This window comes from Grampus griseus (genome assembly GCF_964374135.1).
Source record: "Grampus griseus genome assembly, chromosome: 14".
NCBI lineage: Eukaryota > Metazoa > Chordata > Mammalia > Artiodactyla > Delphinidae > Grampus > Grampus griseus.
In genome coordinates, this window is record NC_139008.1 from 3787853 (window position 1) to 3804775 (window position 16923).

The window sequence follows — 16923 nt, forward strand, 5'->3', positions numbered from 1 at the left end:
ATGCTATGAAATATCATTCAGCCTTAAAAAGAAAGGACATTCTGACCCCTGACCCAACATGGATGAACCCTGAAGACAGGATGCTAAGCAAAGTAAGCCAGACACAGGTCACATATTGTTATGATGGTACTTCTAGGAGGCCCCTGGAGGAGCCAGAGTCATAGAGACAGGAAGTAGAGGGTGGGGGCTGGGGGAGGGGGATGGAGGTTAGTGCTTCATGGGGACAGAGTTTCAGTTCGGAGGATGGAAATGTTCTGGAGATGACGGTGGTGACTGTTAATGGTGGTGACTTGACTGATAATGTCAATGTACTTTATGCCATTGAACTGTACACGTAAAAATGGTGACAGTGGCAAACTTACATGTATTGTACTAGTTAAAAGAAACAGTTATATAGAAACACAGAAAAGCAAGAATAGCCAGGGCAACCTTCAAGATCAAGAATAACGTGGGAAGACTTAGGCTATCAAATACCAGTAATGCAGCTGGTGTGATACCGGCACATGGGTACACGAAAAGGCCTATGGCGACAGGACGGTTCGGAAACAGGCCCACCACTGCACGGGGTAGAAAAAGGATGGTCTTTTCAATAAACACTGCTGGTCCACTTGGACACCCATACGGGAAAAGCCATGAATCTTGACCCCCCTACTTCACACCATACCTAAAAATCCCTTCCAGGTGCACTGCAGAAAGGCAAAAGGCAAAAGATTCTAGAAGAAAACACTGGAAAGGCAAAAGCTTCTAGAAGAAAACACTGGAAAATTCCTTCACGACCCAAGGGCAGCCAAAGCTTTCTTAAAGACCACATTAGAAAGCACTGACCATAAAAAAAAAAAAAAAAAAAGCACTGACCATAAAGATAAGACTGATATACTGAAGTACATGAACATTAGGAATGTCTATTCATCACATGACGCCATTAGGAGAATGGAAATGTGAGCCACCTCGTGGAGAAAGATCTGTGCCCCACTGAAGAGCTTGTATCCAAAATATATAAAGAACGCCTGAGAATCAACAAGCAAAAGGCAGACACCACGATGTAAAAACAGGCAAGATGCAACAGGAGAGTGGCAAATAAGGACGTCCAAGTGTCCAGTAAATCCATGACAAGGTACTCAGCCTCATAAACCATGGAGGAAATGCAAATGAAAACTTCTGCACATCCACCAGAAGGGTTAATGTGTCAAAAAGGAAAAAAGGACAATATTAATACATGGTCAGAGGGAGCATAAATTAGTACAACCATTCTCAAGGAGTTTGGCAGAATCTAGAAACCTTTCTGACCCAGCAATGCCCTCGCAGGTCTGCGTAGAAAGATCGCAAATTGGAATTCAAAGATCTTCTCACCAGTAATCGCCAAAACTGGAAAATAACCCAAATGTCCAACAAGAGCTGGATAAACAAATTGTTACGTTCTCACAGGAGGCAACCCCTTCAGCAAGGAGAAGGCACTACAGCGACCAGGGCAGGATAAATCTCACAAACTCACACCCAAGAGAACACACTATATGCTTCCACAAACGTGAAGGGGCACCAACAGACAATTCAAAGCAGGTGATTTAAACCAGGTTGGGGTCACCTTGGGACAGGGTGACAGAACAGGGCACCTGGGTTTCCTTCTTAACCTGGTTGATTCCGTTTGTGGAAAAAATAACCAAACTGTACGTTTATGATCTCTGCTTACTTCTGTGTGTCCTTTAAGCCCCAATAAAAAAATATCCTTTAAAAAACTGAGCGCAGAGGGAGGCCAATCTGAACACAAGCATGAGTAATTTTCATGGAACTCTCACATTGACAAAATTTGCAAAAACAAAAACAAGTAAATAAATAAAAATGAGCCCAGAAAGGAAAAGAGAAAGAAAAATTCTCATTCATACCCCATCTCTCCCCAGCCCCTGGCTTTCTCGCCAGAGAGCTCAGGTCTGGCCCCTAGATCCCACACTTCCTGGCTGTGTGACCTTGGGGAGGTGACACAACCTCTCTGAGCCTTACTTTCCTCTCAAGTAAAATCGGGAGTTCGCTGGTGGTCTAGTGGTTAGGATTCCGGGCTTTCACTGCCGTGACCCAGGTTCAGTCCCTGGTGGGGAAACTGAGATCCCGCCAGCTGCAAGGTGTGGCCAACAAAAATAATAATAAAATAATAATAATAAAATAAAGCTCTCACCTTCAAAAGTAAAGTAAGATGAAGGGCAGACAAGAGAGGAAAGAAACTGTGCCTGGGGCCGTGCCTGTGTCCTCCGCTTCATGGCACTCCCCTCTCCCCGAGGAAGGTGACACAAGAAGACAGACCAGCAAGGCTGAGGGACAGAGCTAGAGGGTGGGGGGCTTACTTCGCACATTCTTGGTGCTGTGACTGGGCCACAGGACCTGTGGCCACTGCCAACGTCCCCAAGCTCCCATCTGTGCGGTACACGTGGCTGAGAATCTTGAGCTGCAGAGGTTCTTCCTCTGAGCTAAGCAGAGGCTCAGAAGCCACCAGGCCAGATTGACCTGCCCCGCCCACCTACGAGGGGAGGGGTCCAGCTGGGCCCGAGGGCTGGCCCGAGGGGCTTTATTCCTCCAGCTCCCTCCTCCAGGCTAAGTGCTACCTCCAGCCTCCCTCCCCTCCCGCTGGAGCCAGCCCTCACCCCAAGACGGTTGGATCCCAGCAGGCACCTTTCAGCCTCCCAGACCTCCCAGCTCCTCCCCAGCAGAGGTCACAGCAAGAGAAGGGCGATCTGGGTTTAACTCCAGCCCCTCCCCCAGCCCAGAATCTGGGCCCCCTGTAGGCCAGGACTTTGCCTTGCTCCCACCAGACACCCAGACCACAAAGTAGGTGCTCAAATCTAAATAAAGGGGATCCCAAGGCAGCCCAGAGCGGTCAAGGCCTCAGCCTTGCCAATGATATGCAAATGCATCCACCCCGGCCTCGCCCCAGGGCTCCAGACTTTCTCAATTCTAAAGCAATTACAGAGGATTTCCCCATTGATTTCTCTTCCCCCTAAAGGAGGTCCTGGCCTAGAGGAAGTAGAGATAGGGATGGAGGGAGGGCCTTCTAGGAACTAGGGGCCCAAAACAGGGCAGTGTCCTAGTGGGAAGGCGGAGACCGAGAGGAACCAGGTCTCTCCGGCACAGGGCCAGGGGAGGAGAGGCAGACGGCTCCCAGGGCACTGAGATCTAGTAGGACAAATCCTTTCCCAGAGGACTTCCCTGGCGGTCCAGTGGTTTAGACTCCACGCATCCACTGCAGGGGGCACCGGTTCGATCCCTGGTTGGGGAACTAAGATCCCGCATGCCAAAAAAGGAAAGAAAAGAAAAAAATCCTTCCCCAGGTGTCAGAACACTCACAAAAATGGCAGTAACACGGTTTTAAAAGGAAACATTTCTGCGCATGAATGGAACCCTTGAGGGTCTTAGGCTGGATTCTCAGGGCTGGTGTGGGGACCAAAGTGAAAATGGGATCTGAGTACAAATCCTCATCCTTAAAAGGTACACTCAGCTCTTGGAAGAGGGGCGGCCAAGTTTAAACTCCCTGGAGGCTGTTAACAGGACTCCAGCCTGGGAGACTGAGGAAGACAGAAAGGAAGACCTACAGACACTGTCAGAAACTTCCACAATGGTCAGCAAGTCCCCCCCTTGGATCCCAGTCTCATCAGCTTGTTAGCGCCTCTTTCTTAAATATGAAGGGACACCAGAGAACCAGCCAGACCCCTGCAGAGTCTCCAACGTGAAAGACAAATGAACAAAAAAGACCCAGAGGAACAGAGACCATGCCTGAGAGAAGAAAACTCCAGAAAAAAGTATAATATCCTGCAAGTGATGAGAACTAATGTATCCATGAAACAAGAACAGGGTGCGACTGAAAAAATAAAAGGACTTGCCTAGTGGCACAGTGGTTAATAATCCGCCTGCCAATGCAGGGAACACGGGTTCAATCCCTGGTCCTCGTCCGGGAAGATCCCACATGCCACGGTGCAACAAAGCCCGTGCGCCACAACTACTGAAGCCCGCGCGCCTAGAGCCCGTGCTCTGAAACAAGAGAAGCCGCTGCAATGAGAAGCCCGCGCACCGCAACGAAGAGTAGCCCCGCTCGCCACAACTAGAGAAAGCCCACGGGCAGCAACAAAGACCCAACGCAGCCAAAAATAAAAACAAACGAATATTTTAAAAAAAGAGAGGAGCATCCAGATTATAAGACAGAGCTCCTAGATATTAAAAATATGACAACTTAATTAAAAAATCAAACTGCACAGTTAGAAGACACAATTGAGACCATCTAGAAAGCAGAAGAAACAAAGAGATGGAAAATAGCAAAGAAAGTAGAAAAGTAGATGATCGTTCTAGGAGATCCACTATCTAACAGAGGCGCGAGAAAGAATAGCAAAAATGGTGAGACGCAAACCATAAAATACCAATAAAATTAATAGTAATTCAAAAAGTCTGCATTTAAAATGTAAAAGGTAAGCACTATTACTCATTTCACAAAAGAAAAAACTGAAGCTTACAGAGTTAGGTAACATGTCCAAGGCCATGTGGCAAGTGGAAGAGCATGTGTAAGACTTTCAGAGCCAGTGCTCTATAACTATTCCGTGGTTCTAGAAGATTTTAGGCGTTTGTGAAAGGGAAGACAAAAAGTTCACGTGCAAAGATCAAGAATCAAGATAACATCGCAGCCTCAGAAGCTGCACTGGAATTTGGAAGGTGATGTTGCAGTTCCTCCAATGATTTCCAAGGTGCCCGTCAAGCCTGAAGGTAAAATAAAGGCATCTTCAGGTACACTAGGCCTCAAAAAAATTGCCTTCTGTGTATCCTTTCACAGAATGCTACTGCAAGATAGGCTCCACCAAAACAAGGAAAGCAGGAAAGAGGAAGGAATGAGAATCGGGAAACAGGAGATGCAACACAGCACAGAGGGACAGTGAGTCTGAACAGGCCCAGCCACCAGGCAAACCAGACTAGAGAAGGAAGAAGAAAAACTGCAGGAAGGAAATCTCCAAGAGGAGAAAGACGCAGCTCATCCAACAGATCTAACCAAATGAGAACTATACCAAGAGATGAGAGGACAGAGATTCTAAGAAATCCCTGCAAATGGGGGGGGGGGAAAGAGGCAATTAATAACTCAAGGAAATAAAGAAATGAATTTTATTGTATCACTTGGCTCAAATACAAACATTTACAGATCCAAAGCCATAATAATAAAACTGATCTAAACAAAATTGTATTTCGGGAATTCCCTGGCGGTCCAGTGGCTGGGACTCTGTGCTTTCACTGCCGAGGGTCCAGGAGGGCCCAGGTTCAATCCCTGGTGGGGGAACTAGGATCCCACAGGCTGTGTGGCACGGCCAAAACAAAAAGCAACACAACAACAAAACAAAACTGTATTCCACAAATATTGGGAGGAGAGAGGAAGGAGGAATGGGGGTGGGGGATGGCGTGAGGCAACAACGACAAGCAACGTTTACTAAGTGCTTCTTATTTTCTAGATACTGTTCTAAATGCTTTACATGTATTAATGATTTAATCCTCATAACAATCTCATGAAGTAGATACTATTGTTATCCCCATTTTACAGATGAGAAAATCAAGGTAGGAGAGGTAAAGAAACTTGCCTACCGTCTCACACTAATAAATGGGAGAGTCAGGATAGAGACTTGGACGGTCTATGCAAAATCCACATCTTCTATAAAAGTCAATAAAGAATCTCAAAATCTAAAAAATAACTAGCAGTAGACGCAGGGGATTCCAGAAAAATAGGGATGAAAAGGCCAAAAAAGAAAAACGCCAAGAGAATTTAAAGGGGGCATCAGGAATGGGGAGACAGGAGGCAAGGGATTGCTGGTTCTCCTCATAATCCTGCTAACACCATCTGACTTTTTAAACGACACCTAACTTTAAAGTTTATACTCTGCATAAAACAGAAGTGTATACTTTCACTAGGTGAATTTTACAGGATGCAAAGTATTCCTCAATAAAGCTTAAAAAAATGAGGGAAAAAAAGTGCTTAAGATGCAGGCACAGGGACTTCCCTGGCAGTCCAGTGGTTAAGAATCTGAGCTTCCAGTGCAGGGGGCACGGGTTCAATCCCTGGTTGGGGAACTAAGATGCAGAGCGGGTGGGGGTGGAGGGGATGGAGGGGATGCACGCTCAATTAGGTACTACTACTTACTCACCAGCATGAATAGAATTTAAAGCAACTGACAATATCACGTGCTGGGAAGACAGGGAACGACCTGGTGCGACCACTGGAAAGCTCACAGCTCCATAAGCTGAACCTACACATACTCTGTGACCCACCAATTGCAGTCCTAGATACTATCTACACGGCCAAAGAGACGTGTACCTACATGCACCAAAAGGGCACGATCATACCAGCACTATTCATAGCAAACACTGGAAACAACCGAAATGTCCATCAACAGACAGGAGTGATGTGAACTGCGCCGTATTCACGCGGTGGAATACGATACAGCAACCAGAAATCAGTTTCACCTCAGATACGGATGAATCTTACACGCTGGTGTGAGTGAAAACAGCTAAAAATCAAAAAGGACAGGCTGCATGACTCCATTCACAGAAAGTTCAAATACAGGAAAAACTAATCTAAGGTAACAGAAATAAGAATGAAGTTGGGTGTGGGGTGGATGGTGACCAGGAGAGAGCAGAGGGAACCTTCTGGATGCAGGAAACGTTCTGACCTTGAGCTGGCTGGTGGTGACATCAGTGTGTTCATTTTGTAAAACTGCAAATACTGACCACTCAGGATTGAAGCGTTTCACAGAGTATCCATTCCACCGGAAAAGGAGAATAATAAAAATAATGGGTTCCAGTTGGCACCCTGGAGTCTAAGGAGCCCGTGGACCATACAAAGGGGCTACATACACAATTTCAGAGGTCCTCAGAGAGGACCAGACTAGAGCCAGGGATTCGTGAGTCACTGGTTAAGGACAATTTTAATTACAGCCATCACTTTTACTGTAACTTTTGCACAGGGCTATTCGTACGCTAGGCACTTCAGTACCATTAATGGACCCATTTCACAGATAAGAAAATCTAGGCTTAGAGTCATCACCCAGTAAGTGGAAGCGCAAAATCCGACCTCAGCCCCGAGGCCCTCCTGCCCCCGGCAGTTATCTGGAGATTGCAAGATGAACCTAAGCTGGTGCATAAGGCCCAGAACATGCAAAATTATTACTGAGAGTGTGTGAAGCAGGTTTTTTATTCTGGGCTGAGGGTCCATCACTTTCATTAGCTCATAAAAGAACCTGGGATGCAGATGGTGAATGCCTTCACGGCATGCAAAGATGGTTTGTTTTCGTGATTCCGATCAAATGGCCTTGATTTCCTCCAAAGTCAGATGCCAGGCCTCTACGGGCAGCTGGCGTGGCAAGGACCCTAGCCCTGAGGGCCAAGACTGGCCACTGGCCAGGGGTCCCCACTGCCCCTGGGGAGGCCCAAGACCTGTCCTGAGCAGCAGCTCCCACAGGTGCCTTCAAAAGCTGGGCTGGGAAGTAAAGGACAGGTGAGGTTCATGATGGGGGTAGATTCTGGGTGAAAGACAGGACCCCACGTGACCAAAGACAGGGCTCTAAGGGACCAGGTGGCAGTTACGTGAGATCAGACTGCAGACTGGTCCACGCCAGGAGCCAAGATCACCCCGACCTGGCCACATCCAGATCAAGAACGCTCGATCACCAGCTTCTCCTCAAACCTGTTCCTCCCCATTCCTCCAGAAGTAGCACTGACCAAAAATCCATTTGCTGTCCTCCTCATCTGCCCCTCCACATCGATCTCGGCAGCCCCACCTCCACAAGACACGAAACCCTGGCCACCTCCAGCCTCCCTCCCTGGTCACTATCACCTCCCCGACAACCTCCTCACCACGGACAAGTTCCCTCTTCCCTCCCGTCTACCGATCTCCAGCAAGCCAGATTAATTTTGTTAAATGCCCATTTGGAAATCATTTCAAACTCAAAGTCTGAAACAGTCCAACTAGCAAATAGTCCAACTGCCATATGACCTTCCCCAGGTTCGGCAGTTGTGAACTGCTTTCTCACCCTACGTGTGACAGGGTGAGAAGCCGATTTATTGGAAATCAGTTGATTTATCGTTGTCTCCCACGTCTAAAAATTTTAGATATTGTTTTTTTTCTTTTCCTGAGCCATTCTTGAGAGTACTTGCATTCATCAAGTCCCCTGCCCCTAAACGTTTCAGTGTTCTTACTTCGCAAGAGCAAGGACGTTCTCTTACATAATCACATTACCGTGATCAACTTCGTGAAACCTGATATTCACTTGATGCTATCGGCGAACCTACAGTCCATATTCCAATTCTGTCAATTGCCCCAGTGATGTTCTTTAGAGCAATTTCTCCCCTGATCCGAGATCCAATCGAGGGCTATATATGGCCTTTTTGCTGTCAGTTTTTTCATCTCCTTCAACCAGGAACAGTTCTCAGCCTTCGTCTTGCATGCCACTGACATTTTTTAAGAGTCCAGACTAGTTCTGTAAAATGTCCCTCAATTTGAGTCACTCCCTCCATTTAAAACCCTGCCTTCTCATTCCTCAGAGTTTGAAATTCCAAGACCTCATTACTGGCCTTCAGGGACTTACAGGGTCCCACACTCCCCCCTCCCCCTCCCCCTCCCCTCTCCCCCTCCCCCCCTCCCCTCTCCCCCTCCCCCCCCTCCCCTCTCCCCCTCCCCCCCCTCCCCCCAGCTCCGGCCATTCTCAGGGCTCACAGCCCCTCACCACTCTGTCCAAAAAAGTCCCTCGGTATTTTCTTTCCTTCACAGCCTATCTCTCTCTTTAAAATGACTTCCTTCGCTGACTTATGTTTACTGCCTGGCCCCCACACACTAAGATGGGAGCTCCAATGACGGCAAAGATTTTTCTGTGTTTGGTCGCCGCCGATTCCCAGGGCCAGAGCAGTGCCTGGCACACAGGAAGCACTTGGAAATCCTTTGCTGAGTAAATGAACAAGTGAGGAAAGAAGACAGTGCTGAGGCTGAGAGCTAAAGAACCAGGAGGCTCAGAGAGCCAGGGGGCTGTGGAGGCCCTTCCAGATTCTAGAACGTTCCCCAGGCCTCCCCTATGCCTCTGCCCTGACAAGGATGCGCCCAGCAAATCTCCCTTGAGGATCGCATCCCTCCACCAGCCAGTCCCGCTGATTAATCTTCTTAAATCAATCTCAGGAGGCTGACTGGATTCCAGAGATAGAGCTGATCAGACCCTGGAGAAGGCCCACGGCCCGCTATTGTCCACTGACCGGTCCAAAGTGCAGGGCCTCCCCATTCTGACCCTGGGTTCCCACCCCCCATTCACATATCCTCCAGGGGCCAGCCCAGGGTGTGGGGTCAGGGAGAATAAACATCCAAGCACAAAATCCTGCTAACAGCTCTTTAATTGCAATGGTGAGGGCAACTGAGTCCAGGCCTCCCAACCCCAGAACAGAGGAGCAGGTCGACCAGGCGTTTGTCACTTACTTGCCCATTTCACCGACTGCTGTGAATATTTTAGGGCTCACACACCTATCGATACTCAAGATCACTGGAAAGGTAACCGGGACCCTCTATCCCAAACCCCATTTATTCCTGATTTCACCTCCTCTTCTGCAGAGGAAGGAACCATCCCTCTGCACCCGGATCCACGATGCAGAAAGCTGTCTCCCAACCCCCCTGTCAATACCTGCTTGAATAGGGTCCCAGCCACCCCCCCACAGCCAGGGTCCCTTCCAGCTGTGAGCCCTCCTGGGGGCAGCTCCCTCTGCCTTGGAAAGCTGGATTCACCCGGAGTTCCCGCCCACGCTGGAGTCCAGAGGTAACTCGGCCTCTCCAGCTGTGTGACCTGAGGCAAATAGCTCAGCTTCTCCAGGCTTCCCAGTACAAGCATAAACAAAGATGCGGCTGATAACGTTGGCGTGACTTAGGGAGCTGACAGCCAAGAAGGTGATGCGCCTTGGAAGCGGAAAATTTAGCACCTGCACCCCGCAAGAAAGGCGGGGACGGGTGCTGGGTTGAGAAATTTGTAAGCCTGCCCCGCCCCAAGCAGTGAACGGGGAGCAGTTCCCCACCGCCTGGCTAATGCGATGAGCACCAGGCTTGGTCTGGGCGTTGGCCCAGGGTCTGGGGGTCCCTAGGTCTCAGTGCGGCCACTCGACCGGCGGGGAGCAAGAGGCAGCGTCAACCCCCCACCCTTCCCTGCTGGGTGAGCGAGCACCGGCCTGAGTGGCGGCGCTTCCCGCGCCCGGCTGCTCTTTCCTCCATGACCTCAGCCGCCAAGCACGCAGAACTCAGGCAGGTCCTAACTCACAAAGTGCAGGCACAGGCCTCTGCGGCCACCTCCCGCTGCTTCCTCGTCCTGCCTGCCCCTCCCCCGAGTCCCTTCCCCCCCCCCCCGTGCCTCAGCCTCCCCATCCACCTAATGGGCATTAGGGGGCCTGGCTGCTGCGCTTGGGCTCGGCGCGGCCCTGGCCCCCTTGAGCGGTGGCTGTTTCCCCGGCTGCTTCTCATTAGAACACTTCGCCGCCGCCAGGCCCCAGCCAGATTGGACACCGGGAGTCCGCGGCGCCCTCTCGCAGACTCTCGGAAGGCGAGTGAAGGCCCTGCCAGCCAGAGTGACTGGGGTCTCACTTCTAGGCCACAGAACCCTGCCACCTCTCCGGGCCGGGCCAAGCGACCTTAAGGGCGCAAACACAAAAATGACCGCGGCCTCTGGGCGCGCGCAAAAGGGAACAGCCCGACAGGCCCTTTGTACCCCAGGGCCGCCCCCCAGCCCTTCCTCTAGGGTCTCCGGCACCCCTCCCTCACCGGAAGCGCACCACTTGGGAGAAAACCCTAGCCCTCGGCGTGGCCGGCCGGGCAGAGCTCCTGGGGGACACGCGCACCCCAAGGCCACGACCCGGTCCTCGACCCCCCCCCCCGGGCAGGCGGGGATCTTCGCGCTCCCGGCCCCCCCCCGACCCCGTGCGTGCCCCTCCCCCGCCTGGCGCCTCACAAAGGCCCTTTGTCCCGCCGAGCCCTGGGACTCTGGTTCCTGAAAAGTTCCAAGAGAAAAATCAAAGAGAGGGGCAAAAACAGCGAGTGCTGCCGAGCGCGCTGGGTCGGTGCGGCAGGGCCAAGGCGGCTGCTGCGGCCCAGAGCTGTCCCCTCCAAGACCCCAAGGCCAAGGGAGCGTCGGGAGCTCCCCGAGAAATCACAGGAATCCCAGACTACGCTTTGTTGTGGGAGAGGTGGATTTTTTTTTTTTTTTTTTTGCGGTACGCGGGCCTCTCACTGTTGTGGCCTCTCCCGTTGCGGAGCACAGCCTCCGGACGCGCAGGTTCAGCGGCCATGGCTCACGGGCCCAGCCTCTCCGCGGCATGTGGGATCTTCCCAGACCGTGGCACGAACCCGTGTCCCCTGCATCGGCAGGCGGACTCCCAACCACTGCGCCACCAGGCAAGCCCGAGGTGGATTTTTTTTTAAGTTGAAGCGTGGGACGCCAGGCACAAAGCTGGAGGCAGCCGGGGGAGGAGGAACCGGGTTTTCTGCGGCGGCCGAAGGCAAGTCTGGAGGTCCCCGCGTCTCCCTTCCCACCCCGCCGGACTGGAGCGGCCGAGGCCCGCGTGGGGCAATCTTCTCCCTCTCCAGTGTGGCCCCCACCGAGCCTGGGCAGCCCCTCTCGGGAAACGGCAGAAGCCGCCGGGCCTTCTCGGACACCTCCTCCCGCGCTTCCATGTCAGACCCATGGTGTTCCCTCCGCCGATCGTGCCCCGCGGATCCGCTCCTGCGCCACTTCCTTCCCCTAGCTTCGGGCTGGCGACTGCCCAGGATCTGCATCCCTGCCTTCCCGCAGGAAAACAAGGGGTCCCCGGGGCCGGGGTTGCTGCCCTCCTTCCCGGGGGTGTGTGTGGGGGGTGGGATGAGGGGTCTCCCAAGGGCCGCCGGCCGCCCGCCCCCCGGAGGCCGCGTTCCCAGGGCTGGGGTCTTCGTCCGTCCGCACCCTCAGGCGCCGGGGCTGGCTGGAGACCCCGCACGAGAGTTAAGAAGCTAAGGAACGAACCCAGGCCCAGGGCGCCTGAAAAAACATTTGCCACAAAAACTATTCCGGCTCTGGGAGCAGATGTCTCAAAGGGTATGGAGTTGGTCTGTTCTTTCCTCGCCCAGATTTTGAAAACTCCAGCCCAGGCTCGAGTTGCAGGAGCCCGGGGTTTGGAATAGCCCCTGGTGGCTCCGGTTTCGGCAGACTCGAGCGCCTTGGGAGGGCCCGAAGCGCCGGGGAAGGCAGCTGAGTCGCGCGCCCCTCTCCACCGGAGCCTCCAGACTGGCCTCTGCCCCGGGCCCAGGGGTCTCCCCGGCCCGGGAACTGAGCCTGCCGGCAACCCATGGGCACCCAGTGGACCGGCCGAGGGAGAAGGAGGGGCCGAACCCCCGTTGCGAACGCCGGGGGTGGGGGGGGAACGGACCTAGCACTTTCCCCGGGCCTCCCTCCCAGGATCCCGAGGAGACTACTGGGGGCGGGCATCGCGCAAGGCACTTACCCGGGTGCGGGTGGAGGTTGAGGCCGGCCATGTACTTCCCGGGCGGCAGCGCGCCGGGCAAGCCTGAAGCGGGCAAGCGTCCGGCCGTGGCGGCGCCCACGCGGTGACTGTCCATGGCCAGGCCGGACAGCAGCGGCGGCGGGGGGCCGTGCACAGACCGCGGGGGCCCGAAGTCTCGGCCATCCATCCTCCGCGGGAGTGCCGCGGCCAGCCCCCCACCCGGCCCGCGGGCCTAGTTCAGTGGGACCTAAAAGTTCGGCCTCGACGTAGTCCCAGAGTCCTCGGGCGGCGGGGGCTCCGCGGCGTGCATGGCGGCGGCGGCCAGCGGGTCTTGCGCTCGGCGGCGGGCCTGCGGCCCGAGGCGCACAGACGGCCGGTGGTGGAGGCCCTCCGGGCGGCCAGGCGGAGCTGCGCGAGGCGGCGCACAAGGCGTCTTGGCGGGGAGAGGAGACGGGCCGCGGAAGAAACAGAAGGGGGAAAAAGAAAAAGGAGGGGAAAAAAGAAACAAGTTCAGAAAGTCGTCTATGCCGTTCGGGGTCGGGGGCTGCCGATGTGGTGGCCAGAAATGAAATCGGGAGTAGCCCCTTTTCCATAAAAAGTTAAATTCCATGCTCCTTCCTTCGGCGGCATCGGGCTCACGGGCAACGGCTCAAAAGGTGGCCGGTGGCGCGCTACGCCCCAGCCCCAGACTCTGCCTCGGCAGCTCACGGGTGCTCCCGAAACTGGGGAAGGCCCCTCGGCCGCGCCCCGAGCGCGTCAATACAAACCTCCGAAGTGTGTTGGATTCCTGGGCGTCACATGCTCCGGGGTTTCAAACAGTGAAACCTTTCCATGAGCAGTTCGAAATGTCTCCCTAAACACTATGTAACTATCTTATCTGGAAAGTTTAATACTTAACCTTTGGGAGCCCTTGTCTCCCTTTTCTGAGTTTGGTTCCCCTGAGCTCGCCCCGAGCCTCGGAATTAGTAGTTTTTTCATGAAAGAGGGTGCTAAGCGGGTTTATTATTTTTAAAGAGACTCATCGCCCCCTCGTGCCACCCCCCTCGGGCCACTGTGAGTCGCAGAGCCTAAGTCCGAAGAGCCGAGACGTGGCATTCTCGCCCGAGGACTGGAAAGAATCCTTCAAAACAAGCTTTGGTTTCATTTTCCAGCGCCCTGGCCTGGGAATCCTGCGGCCCGAGGACGTGGCCTGGCGCGGGGAATTTGGGGGGCGTCAGAGGGGAAGGGAGAGACTCAAGGGTCTCGCTCCTACCCTAGCTTGCCCCCAACCCCAAAAATAACCTACAAAGAAAACCTTCGCGTCGCGGGCCGACCGAGGGGCGCCTCCCCCAGCGTTGGGCAAATCCCCCTGTAGTTCCAGTATAAAGCTGTTTATTTTAAAGATTTGCCGATTCCCGTGGGGGCGGGAGGCGGTCTGGGAGCCAACCCTGCCCTCGCTCTCCGTCTGCCCTCAGCAGCTCGGATTCCTGATTCCAAGAGGCCCGGGCGCTCCTAGAGCCACCGGTCAAGCCAAAGCCACCGGCTCCCGGGTGCCCGCCCTGCTCCCCGCGACCGGCGGCCAGGCCCCGGAGCTGCAGACCCTCTCAGCCGCAACCCCCCGGCGTCCTCCAGCCTCCCTCCCCAACTTTGCTAAGGATGCTTATTTTAACCCGGTTTTGGTTACAAACACCCCCTCCCTCCCTCGCTGCCTCCCATCAGGCTCTGGTTACCAGATCCGCGTTTACTTTAGAAAAATCTAAGATCGCCACATCCGAAGATACATGTCAGGCGATGAGCTTTCCGTGATTTAAAAAAAAAAAATTCTTTGTGTAGCTTTCTTTTAAAAGCCAGCGCTTCGGGTCATGCCCCAGCGCCCCACTTTGGGGAAGTCGGGGTGAAGCCCCCCGGAACACCCTTGCTCTGGTAGAGAAGCTGGCTCGGTCATCTGCGGGCTCTGCTGCGTTCTCCCTACTTTTCTTCCCCTCTTAAATGCAGTTAAAATGGCTGAATTCCGGCTTTTAATTAAAAACAGCCTATAATCGAAAACGTCTAGGCGTCCCTGGCTCCCCCACCGCCTGCCGGGAACCGAGAAGGGAACCGACGCCCCTCGGCCCGGTTGGGCGGGCTAGAGCAGGGCTGGGGGCTCAGGTGGGCGCCCGGGGCGCAGGGACTTGCCCCCACCCCTCCCGGGGCACCCCACCATGCCGGCCCTGGTCCCCCGATTCTGTCCTCGGGAGCTGGAGAGCTGAGGGTATCCCCGGCGCACCCCGAGGGGGGAGGCGGGGTGGGGGGCCATCTGGAGAAGTTTGGAGACCATCGCGCCCGGCCAGGGGCAGGCGGGTGGCCCAGCGGCGTACCTGGCGCGGCAGGGCTCCCGGCTCCAGGCGACGGCGACTCCGGTGGCGGCCCCGGCTCCCGGCGCGGCTAGGCGCCCGTGCTGCCCGCCATCCCGCGGCCGCTGCTCCCCTTCGCCACCCGCAGCCGCCTCACACTTTTTGCCCGCCTTTCCTTTTTTTGGTAGAAAACCGCTCCCCGGGCCGAGCGCTCGGCGCGCCAACTCCTCCGCCCTCCCGCGGCCGGGCTCCCGCAGCCCCCGGAAAAGCCAGCTTTCCTCCCGCCGAGCTCCCCGCTTTTTAATAAAATCCAGGTAGCGCCGGTTTAAAGAATCCCAAATCTCCATATACAGCCCGGGATTGGAAAAGGTACATTACACAACCCCCCTTTCAAGTTCCTCTCGCTGGATCTAAAAAAAAAAAAAAAAAAGCCGCGGGGGGGCGGGAAAGGGGAGGGTGGGGGAGGGGAACACTCTACGGCGAAGAAACACGCATTGTTCCCGGGTGCCCGCCTCCCCCCCAGGCCTGCCCCCGGCCGCCACCCATTGGCCGCGCGCGCCGCCAATCACGCGCATGTAAACACCTTGGCCCTCAGCCATCCCTATAAAACCAATTACGGACCTAGGGGCTCCAGCAGTTTCTAGGCTCCCCTCGGTGGGGCTGAATGATCAAAACTGGTGGTGAGAATTTTTCCGGGCCGTTTCTAGGCAGCCCTCCCCCTCCACCAGCTCGGACCCCCCCCTTCCTCCTCCTCCTTTTTCCTCCCCCCTCCCCCAGCGTCTGGGCTGAGTGATCAAAATAGAGGAAGATGGTTGTCGCCGCAATCCAGGGCTTTGCAAGGCGCAGTTTAATGGGCCGCCTGTCAGCTTCCTGCTCGCAGGAGGAGGTGACAAGCCGAGCGAGCCGGGAAGAGCCAGAGGCCCGGCGGGCTGCACCCCGGGCCCGGGCCCCCGGCTCCCCACCTCCCCTGGGGCGCGCCTTCTACAACGTGCGGTGGAGACGCCAAAACGGACAAGGGCTGCTTTTTCCCTCCTCCCCCCACCCCACTTTAAAACAAAGCAGCGATTCATTCCCTCCCCGAACTGCGCGGTTGGGTGGGATGGGCAGGCGAGAAGACGGTTTTCCTTGCCCCGGTCTGCGGGTTCCTCCCTGAAACGCGGTGTCAGATGGTTACTGATTAATATTTTGGAGAGGCCGCGGCGGCGGGCAGCGGGTGAGTCTCTAATCTCCTAAAAGGGGTTCCTATAGAAACGCGGGCCAGGGCGCGCCCCCCGCTCGGCCCCGGCCCGGGCTGCGGCGCTTTGCACCGCGCCCCTCCCCAAAGGCTCTCTTTGCGTGGGCGCTCCCCTCCCTTTCTCCCCCCACAAAAAAAAAATCAGAGCAGAAAAAAGGATTAGATCGGCTGAGCGCGAACTGACTCCCTCTCGATTCTGACATTTCAGCCTATTAGCATTTCTCCACGGGGCCTTCTGAAACCTATTAAAGTGTAATATTAAAAACCTCTTGGCTGGGGGCCTCTCTCGCCTTCCATCCGCCGTGCCCCCTCCAGGGAGGGCGAGACCGGGGGAAAAAAAAATCTGTTGAGCTCAGAGGAAGCAGCAGCCAAGCCCAAAAAGTGCTTGGCTGGCCGCGGCAGCCGGAGGGGGAGGGGAGCCCCAATCCCCCAGACTTTGTACTTTTATTTTGCGCTTTCAGCAAAATCCTTTCTGGGTTGAGTAGCCGGGAGCTGCCCGCGGCAACCTACTTGGCTGCGGGCACGAGGAGTGCGGATGCGGTCGGAGGGGCAGCCCTAGGGGCCCGCTCCCTCCGCAGCCCCGCAGGGACCCGTGCCCGGCTAGGCATTACGTACCCTCAAAAGGAAGCTTGGAGGGGCAGAAATCCTTGGCGATCCTGCCTCAGAGAGCAACCGCGGTGATTAGATTTTAATTAAAACTAGAGAAGCCCGCTCTTTCGCCCTGCGCTGCGGACTCAGCGTTTTCGCATCGTTTATTCTTTTTTTTTTTTTTTCAATCCATTTTTAAGGCAACTTTTCTGGAGGGGGGAAAAATGAGCTAGTTAGCGCCCATTCGTTCTATTTTCTTTTCGCCACTTTTAGAAAAAGAAGGGGGGTAGG

At 54.6% G+C, this 16923-nt stretch overlaps 1 protein-coding gene across 6 annotated transcripts in view; it reads right to left on the reverse strand.

The window, feature by feature from the left end:
- Positions 1–12859, reverse strand: part of TNRC18 (trinucleotide repeat containing 18) — an 81856-nt gene extending 68997 nt beyond the window's left edge. For all 6 annotated transcript variants that reach the window (XR_014297686.1, XR_014297687.1, XM_082670104.1 and 3 more), the window contains exon 1: positions 12499–12859. Coding sequence is in view for 4 of the 6 variants with exons in the window: in XM_082670104.1 (XP_082526230.1) it covers positions 12499–12685 (187 nt within the window). In the remaining 2 variants the exon portion in view is untranslated. The remainder of the gene's footprint in view (positions 1–12498) is intronic.
- Positions 12860–16923: the final 4064 nt, after the last annotated feature.